The sequence below is a fragment of the Notamacropus eugenii genome, chromosome 3, assembly GCF_028372415.1.
Source record: "Notamacropus eugenii isolate mMacEug1 chromosome 3, mMacEug1.pri_v2, whole genome shotgun sequence".
Taxonomy (NCBI): Eukaryota; Metazoa; Chordata; class Mammalia; order Diprotodontia; family Macropodidae; genus Notamacropus; species Notamacropus eugenii.
This window is the reverse complement of record NC_092874.1, coordinates 199,813,997-199,823,537: the sequence shown is the minus strand read 5'-3', so window position 1 is coordinate 199,823,537 and position 9,541 is coordinate 199,813,997. Positions and strand designations below refer to the sequence as shown.

General features: G+C 38.4%; 1 protein-coding gene across 3 annotated transcripts in view; it reads right to left on the bottom strand.

The window, feature by feature from the left end:
- Positions 1 to 1,184: 1,184 nt before the first annotated feature.
- The window catches only part of YBX3 (Y-box binding protein 3), a 31,905-nt gene continuing 23,548 nt past the window's right edge, over positions 1,185 to 9,541 (bottom strand). For all 3 annotated transcript variants that reach the window (XM_072653947.1, XM_072653945.1, XM_072653944.1), the window contains 4 exons: positions 6,654 to 6,754; positions 5,092 to 5,263; positions 2,770 to 2,864; positions 1,185 to 1,732 (listed from right to left, as the gene is read on the bottom strand). In XM_072653947.1, coding sequence (XP_072510048.1) covers positions 2,805 to 2,864; positions 5,092 to 5,263; positions 6,654 to 6,754 — 333 coding nt within the window. In that variant the 3' untranslated portion in view covers positions 1,185 to 1,732; positions 2,770 to 2,804. The remainder of the gene's footprint in view (positions 1,733 to 2,769; positions 2,865 to 5,091; positions 5,264 to 6,653; positions 6,755 to 9,541) is intronic.

Here is a 9,541-nt window from a genome sequence, read left to right as displayed (position 1 = left end):
TGTATTGTAAAGGGTACTGGTATTAAGACAAGTAATCAGTCTGAGTGCTAACAGCTATAAGCAATCCTCATAACTGTGCTATATAAGATGAATCCAATTTTTCACTTAAATCATTAAATACAAAGTTCCTATATCCCCATAAACTGTTAACATTCACATATGAATTATCAAGGAGACATCAAGATTGTAAATCAGTAAGTCCATACACAGAAAGGACACAAAGCATTGTATGACTAAATTCGGATACTTACCACAGGTAAAATTTCATAGCCTTAGGTCTGTGGCTCCTACGTAGCTTAGGAGTAGTACAAATAAACTTTTATAGGTTTGAATTGGTTCTCCTAAGTAGTAACTGGGATACAGGAATATATATTGGGGCAGAACAAAAAGTCCTGTTAGACCTGGAAGTGAAGACTGAAGACACCATGGATGAAGAGATACAATTATCTTCTAAACACATACAATTTTTGGATTTTCCGGAGCATTCATGTATGTAACTAATATACTTCTGTTCCCTTAACTCTACAAATTTTAACTAGGGAGGGAACGGGTAAAGAAGGAAGAAGGACAAGGAGAGATCATCCAAATACTTCCAGCTTCCAGGAAGGCTTAATTTTATAGTTCCCTTTTCACAGAGATTTTAGATCAGAGAAATGAGTCTTATTTTGCAGAAGAAACAGACCCAAGGAATTTGTGACATATGCAAGATTACCAGGGTGGTTCCTTTTTTAAGATTACTTCACAAAATGCCCTGTATTTCCCCCAGATCTTGAAGTTCAGCAAAGCTATTCATTCCCCTTAACTTCAGGGTTAAAATCCTAAACTAGAAACACCACAGAGAAACCAGCTCTTTACAAGAATCTTTCTTGGATTTAATGATTTCTTCTATTAATGAAGCTTGGATGGTCTGACATTTTCTGAAGACTAGAATTACTCATTTCATCTCACTGATTTCGGATTCACTAACCAAGATTCACAGACCATGATCAAAATAGGATTCCAGGTTGGTTAAATGGAGGTTGAATGACACTGTTCCCTCAGACTTTTCCTAGGGTACCTCACTAGTTTCTCTTTATCAGTCTATTTTTAGCCCATATGAGTAACATGGGTATGATGCTGCACCTCAGAAGTATACAGATTTCAGGAAGAGAGATCCAACACAAAAGAACTACACTGAAGCTAGATTTCTTTTTCCCTCAGAGAGTGAAATCACTTTATTTCTGAGGAAGGTCACTCATGCTGCACATTTTCCAATAGTTGTCACATAGTATAAAGCAGGAAATTCTCCTCCCCACATCCTGAGAATACAGGACTGGCAAAAGAAAAAAAATTAAACCACACCTGTAAAGGTTTAGCACCAGCATAAAAATAAAAATAAAAACAAAGCATTTACTATAACTTCTTTGGTTGGGATCCTTCCCTTTAGAGTTGGTGCCAAAATTTTCTCTTTCAATTCAAAATAGCAAAATGGTAAAGCCAGAAAAAACCACAGTTGCTGCTGAAATTGAGGAGGCTGTTCCTTCTCTATTATCTTTTGTGCAGACGTTTCTGGGATCTCAGCTTGCTGGTAAGGATGCTTTTTTTTTTTTCCATGTCTTTAATTTAAGAATAAAAAAGTTTTAATCTTCTCAAAAATCTTGGTTAGTCTTTTCTTCCATTTTATTGCTTGGATGTTTCTTTGGTGTTGGTAAAGTGTTTAAGGTTTCGTTTTTTTGTTGTTGTTTTAGTACACCTATAAAATAAACAGTCAAACTTGAAATATCTGAACTTAGAAGCACAAGAGTCAATACTATGAAAAATATAAAATGCATATATCATTTTAAGCATAAAAAGCTATTTAAACTATTCTTAAATTTATTTTAAAATTATTCCTACTTTAAAAAAAATGCTGCTCAAAGCATATTACAAAGATCAGTAGCCATCTCCCCTGGAAATGGGTTTTTCCTAAGAGTCATTATAGAAACTGTTTACTACCCAGAGTTGGAAAAGTTCCTCTGACAAATTTTCAGCTAATTTGAAAACATGAGGGGGAAAAATCTATGGCATAATCCAAAACATAAGGCATCACATTCCAAACAATTTATTATGAATTTAAAAAGGTAAAAATAAAAATCAAGCAACTTGAATTTCACTATAGCTCCCCATTTTATGGTTAAAGTAATGGTAGAGACCAGAAATACAATCAACAAACTGGTTGTCCTGCTTCCTCCACCCAAAAGGGCAATTTTATCACCTACAACCCAAAAGGGCAATTTTATCACCTACAAAAGGAAATTTTATCACTTTCTTCAAAGCTTAAGGCAAACAGCAGGCTGTGTCCAAACTGGGCAAAGTTACAACACAGTTCTGCAAGGGTGGGTACAGAGAAAGTACTTTAAATGCTAGCTGAATGGTTGCACTGGGGAGTACTTAAGAAAAAAAATCATAGGATTTCTCTTCCTTCTGCTTAAGTATTAGATTCACTAAATCCTATCATTGGCCACTAGGGGTCAGAAGAGTAAAGAAGAACTTCGGTTGTAATAAATGGTATTATTCTGAGAATGGGAAAATTCAACTTAGAGCAACAGTCATAAAATTATGTAATTCCCCCATAACTAACACTAAGCAATTCAAGCAGTCAAATATTCTTCCCTCATTACATCTGTACTATTCCCAAATCAAGAGTTCAGGTCATGAACTTCAATTAGATTCAATGTGTGAAGAAGGATTACACATTTGAGAATAGTCAGGGGAAACCAGGACAAGACATTTCTTGGTTTTGTTTTTTACCTGCAATGGTAAAGGTGCCTACAGAGAGCCAGACCTCACTCAGCACTGCTCTGCTGAGTGGTTGGAGCAGGGTTTTCAGTTGGTGCTTCAGCCACCTTGAGAGAAAAGATAGGGGAAATCAGGTCAGATTGTTGCCTTAACAAAGGAAATGCTATTTTAAAAGTGAGATATCCGAAACGCAAATACATGTGCTTTAAATGGATTTATCAACTACAAAGGGCAATATCAACCTTTAGCAATTATCCATGGGCCAAGAAATTTGCTCCACAGTGGAAAATTTATTCCTTCAAATAAGAAGGGGGTGGCAGGGAGGGCAGTCCTCAGCAGAAGCCTGGATAGCTCTGTAGTCACTAGGGTAGTGGGAGACAAAATTAAAACTCAGGCCCTCTTACTCCAATTTCAGTACCCTTTGATGGACTACATGACCCTTAATATGATATTATGGTTGTTTTTGAAGGATTTGTTTCAAAACTTCTTTCAGGCACCTCCATCACCACCACCCCCAAATAAGAGTTAATACATGCCATTCCAGGCCATGTCATCCTCCCAAATACCAAGATTTCTTGGATGCCAAGCATGAACAGACTTCAGCACCTAGTTATCTGGAATTCATCCAAACAGGAAGCTACAAAGGGTCCTAATTTGCTTGGGCGTGATGTTGGGGCTACCTCCCAATCAGCCATATTTGGGTTTGTCTCCACACCCTTTTTTCATGATGGTTCCACCACTCCAAATGTGGGCACCTTTCTTATGCTTGACTCCAGTATAGTTTAGGATGCAAAAATTCCTACTTACAACTGTAGTTCTAAAAAGATAAGCCAAGTCATTTTATAAATCAAGAGGCTGTGTGTGTGGTAGGGTTTTGGACCATCAACAAACTGGTTTGTTGGTATGCTAAAATGAGAGATCCTTCTCCAATGATCAATGTGGGAAAATACAGCTGAAACAATTAAATCATATCAACACAGTCATCTCTTATAAGAACGAAAAATAAAGAGGAGCAAAACTAGAATGTTAAGCTTCTGACATCAGAAAACCCAAGTTCAGATCCTGCCTCAGATACTTATTTGCTGTGTGATCACATGCACATGGTGTTTCTCAACCTTTAAAGCATCATATAAAATGCTAACAATTATTTTCTGCAACACTTCTGTTTTACAGATGAGTGACCAGTTCCTGAGGGGCCCAGCAAACTTGGGCAAATTATGGAAAAATTCTAATGAAAATCCACATATCCAAATTCCCAGGTCTCTTTTTACTCTATCACTCAAACACTAAGATAAATCTGGGATCTCGTTGATTCTGGAGTTTTGATGATACAGACTACCTCCCATCCACATCTGCCTTTCCTGAGCTATAGGGACTCCACTCAATGTGCCACAGATATTCTTTCCTTTCTTCTGACATCTTAAGCATACCAGTGGAGAACTCTAGCTGTCTGCTTCTCATTCCTCACTCACCACATCCTTTATTCCTGTTCTAAGAGTTCCAAGTTGCTAGAGGCTGCTTACACCCCACCCTACCAAAGCAACTTTCCACTACCTTTGTGTGATGCTTATTTTTAGCTCTTCAGAAGTAGTAGGGATTTAAAAAAAGGCAAGATATTCATTTTTTAAAGTGAAGGCACTAGACTACACAACCTCTAATGCATCTTTCCATCTTTTTGATCCTACTGAAATTATTAATTACCATGTACAAGGTACTGGAAGTCATGAATTTCAAAGGAATGTTGTAAGGTTCAAATGGGAATGGAGAACATAAAAGCCTTTCACAATCTTCATTACAGCAGGAATCCATTTCAATTGAACTTAAAATCACAAATCTTTCAGCCCAAGCGACACAAACAAAGGACCTGCCCTTCAGCAGGAAAAGGCAGCTATGGGGTTTGTGTGGAGATAGAGCAGATACTTTCCTTAGGTGGATGAGGCACCCACTTTTACAAAACTCTTTTAACCTTTCCATTTAACAAGTTAACACCTTGGGAAAAGATCACCATCTAATTTGTCGTTTGAATGTGTAAAGGAGTCTCTTCACAGGGTAGTTATTTTAAAGGTGAGAGGAGAAAAAGACTTCTGGTCTCTTCTAGGAGTCTCAACTCACTCAGTTTCCAAAAGAAATTGAGGCTCAGGTCAGGGTGATGTGCCCAAGGCCAGATAACTCACCATCACTTTGTAGATAGCAAGGAGCAGAAGCAGGATTCTAATGAAAAAGACTGCTTTTTTTTCCCCACTGTATCACAGATTTAAAAGCAGGCGTTTCTGTCTCCAGCGTCAAGGTCTACCTGAACTAAAAACCATCTTACTTCTTTAAAGTCCTCATTACCTCTTTGCTGTCTTGTGGTGAAGCATTTGGAGGACGAGGTCTGCGCCGGTAGTTGTACGGGCGCCGGTAGCCACGCCGAGCCGCCGGCTGCTGTGGGCTGTTGGCCCCATGCTGGTTCTCCTTGTCTTCCACCTCTCCCATGGCTGGGACAGGGCGTGGTCGGGAAGGGCCCCTGCAGAGGATTGCATTAATATAAGGCCAAGAGGGCTACAGAATGAGGTGGGGGGAGAAGTGGGGTTTAAAAATCTCAACACTAAAAAACTGGCAGAAACTCAAAGAAAACTTTAAAATATGGTAAAGCTTTGTTGGTTTGTTTTTTCACTTGCTGGGAAAGTTGTAATTTCCGCAAGAGAATCAAGCAAACAGCATTTGTCATTTACAGCTCTACCTTGGAGAGTCATACAGCCACGCTACAGAATCTGTGGGAAACGGGTCCCCACCCCCTTTGCAGAACTCTGCTTACTACATGCCTGAGGTGGTGTGTACAAAGTAGACTGAAACCTCCAAATAAAAGCTATACTAACAACAGGCTACCCATAAGGCTCATCTTTCCAATCTCAATTATTCCCTCCATGATGCTCATGGATACATGATCTCAGAGGAAGCAAAATTGCAGGTGACCAAAAAGAAAGATTATATCACTTCTCTTCTTCCTCTCTTTTCTTAAGTTACTTGTTATAAAGGATGGCTTTTTGGGAGAGGAGGGAAACTACAAGGGGAAACATGGGTGACAAGAAAACCAAAAGATATCAATAAAAAGTGAATCTACTACAATATATGGTTGTAGACTACATTAGGAACAATGACTTGGCAGCCTAATATCAGGGTCTGACCTCTCTAAGACCAAATTTTCTCATTTATAAAACCGATGCAATAATAGGACCTTTTTATGCCTCACTTCAATCTGGCTGTTGTAAGGCACAAATAAAATCATGTGCATGAATCATGAAAACATGCCAGCATTTCCAAAAATGCTGTGGAAATATCAAGCACCACAGCTACTACACATCATCCAAGATATGAGTGCCTAGAAAAGGGAGGTGGCTACTCAGCAGCAGGAGGATCCCCCTTCTTCACCGATATCCACAAAACGCAAGCAATGCTAGAGAAGACCTTCAACACACAATAGAGAAAATCCTCCATAAAGAGCCACAGATGACAAGAACAAAAGGTATGCAGGTATTATGTGGGTTTGAATAATTACCTGTGGAGAAGCCACTGAAATGTGGCTAATCAATCTCCCAAGGTAGTTTTTTAAAATTATTTTGGAAATGGTAGAGTGACATACTACTTTTCTCCCATGGTACAAGAAAAAGTCACTCAAAAACTCAGCAATCTAGGTACTCTAGTACCATCTATCTGCATTCCGAGTACACAACTGTACATCACACAGAAAGATAAAATGAGACATCAAGAACTGAGGTACTTATTACACATGCCTTCAATTTTCTTTCAGAAAGATGGAGCAATATTTGCCGTCTAATGTAATTAAGTCACACAAAATAATCCTACAATACCCTCTTGCCCCTCCATCCTAAGGCCAGATGGATGATCATTGTTACCTTCGGTATCGTGGACGATAGTTGGGATTCCGATGTGCTGAAGATGACTGAAGTTGCGTTCCTTCTGAGATCCCATCCTTCATCTCCCCCATCTCACCACCCTAAAAGGACACAAGCAGGAATTGAGATAAACAACAAAAGACCTGCAGAGACAGGCAGTGCCTTCCCTAGATTTCAGAATTCAAAGTTATAGTTACAACACAAAAGAATACAAAGCATCTTAAGGTCAACGACTAACTTGTAAAGCTATTACTGTTGACAATAAAATAGTAAAACTACTGAGGAGGCAGAGGACAAAAGAGAGAGAATATTTCTTATATGCCAAGAAAAACTACTATCCAACTATCTAATTACACTAGAAGTATCGACTGCTTTATCCCAAAATATCAAACAAGATTTGTACAGCACCATAGTTATAAAATAACTTGCATTTCAAAACTGTATCCTCTACCTTATAAAATATGACCTGGTGCTCAAGAAAAAGGGATGGAGGCATACACTGACGCTGAGATTTCCTTACAGAATGAAGGTGGCCCAACTGGACAAGTTTCAAACACAAGTCTTCTTTAATTTTTCTCACCTCCTATTAACATGATTCTGCGATCATTGATTGTACTGAGGTAAACAGGCTCATAGAGCTACAGCAGGAAGGAGCCCTAAGAACCACCGGCATCTCACTTAACAGATGAGTGAGAGAAGTCCGAGAATATGGAATGGCTTCCCCCAAATCAAGCATCAAATGTAGAATTTGAATCTAGGGTCCTCCAACCTCAGAGTCAGTGCTTTTTCCACTCTGTCATCCTAAGATTTCCTTGAAAAGGTTAAAAGTTACATATATTTTACAATGAAATACATTCAAAGTTTTACCTAAGTCAGATTTGGGGAAAATCTGACACTCATTCAAGACCAAACCAGTAATTGGCTTCCCTGCTTTGTATTACGCATCTCCCTCATTCCTTGATCCCAAATAAACATTGATGGTCTAAATTATTCCAGCCTAAGGAGAGTAGTCCACCCTACCCTACCCCACCCCCTCATCTTTTCACGCCACTCCACTCTTGGTAAAATTTTTATAGGTTTCCAATTAACTCCTGGGTCAAATGCTAACTCCTCTGTTTGGTATTAGACCTTTCACAAACTAGTTCCAACCTACTTTTTTCCAGTTTTAGTAAACATTATTTTGTTTCACACATACTCTATGGTCTAGCCAAACTTGGCCTTTTTGCTATCTCCCTCTCTCTGTACTTTTGTGATCTTCCCAGGTGCTCTTTGCCCCTAAAATTATCTGGTATTCACATTTTCATTTTGCATTTAAAAAAATAAGTATGAGTGAAATAAGCAGAATCAGGAGAACAATATTCACAGTAAACAATGACATTTCAATGCAATGATCCATGATAATTCCAAAGGATTTGTGGAAAATGCTATTGATCTCCCAAAGAGAGAACCAATGAACTACAAGTACAAATTGAAATGTATTTCTTTCACTTTCTTTTATTTACTCTTTTGTTTTACAATATGGCTGATGCAAAAATGTTTTCAGTTACTTCACATGTATAATGGGTATCATATTTCTTGCCTTCTTAAGAGGGTTGAAGGAGGGGCTAGGGAGACGGACAGAATTTATAACTCAAAATTTTTAAATGAATGTTAAAAAGAAAATGTGCATGGTGTTTCCCTTGATGAAAGATGGTAAGCTCTCTGAGGCCATGGTATCCCACACCTAGAAGTCTGGCACATAACAGGTGCTTAACACTTAAAATTATTCAGGAATATGAAAAAAGAAAAAAAAATACCTTTCCCCTGACAGCTGACATTTATTTAGTACTTTTAGATTTAAGAAACCCTCACTAGAGTCTCATAATTACCCTGAATTATTGTGGGAGCAGGGGAAAGGTGAATAAGAACTGGTCATTGCATTGGTATAAGAAGCTCCTACTCCCTCTACCAATGCTCCCCTTCTCCTATTCTGGTCCACTACTCTAGACTGTAGGTAGGAGCTGTTGTTCATCATGATAAACTACACTATAATGTGGATTTCTCCAGTCCTCTTTTTCTAATATGGGATGTTCTACTAGTATCTCAATGTCCAAAACTGAACTCCTCTTCCCCTCTGCCATTGTCCAATTCTTCCTTCTTTCTCATGCAATACGGGATGTCCCACAAATTGAGCTTAAAACAGCATTAAGACTTTTGGAATACTCTATACATCCAATTAGTCTCTGATCTCTTTTGCTCCAATTGTCTTCAAGAATAGACTATTCTTTCTTCAATTTACCTGTCTCTTTTTATCCATTCTTTACTTGCTTCAACATCTGACTCAGATAATCCCTTCCGTGAGCCATTCCTGAAACCCTAAAGAGAGATTTCTTCACCTTCCTCAAAATACTTCAGAGTATACAAACTTCTCAAATACTAATTACATAAAGATTTCTAACCCACATTTTCCCACTCACAAGATGACACGGTGAGCAGTATGATGTCAGCACCTAAATGTGCCTTGACATATAGCACACTTAACTAAGCACACCATGCTGGACTTTCCTCGGCACCATGCCAATGTGTCTATAACAATTCATATTTATATAACACTTAAAGGATTATGAAGTGCTTGCCTCACAATAGCCTTTCAAGGCTGGTAGGTCATTTAGTATTATCCCTTCTTACGGAAGGGGAAAATTAGAGCAGTAATTGTGGGACACTCAGTAAGTCACTCAAGTGTCAAAGTAAGGATTCAAACTCAAGTCTCTAGACTCCAAGTCTAATAATTTTAAGTCTTGCTGACACTGTATAAGTAGCTCCATAAGATACTTATGCTAAAAAATTTGAACAGAACACACCCACATGAATAAGTCAATTTTCCATCAGAGATGATTATTTGCAGAGGC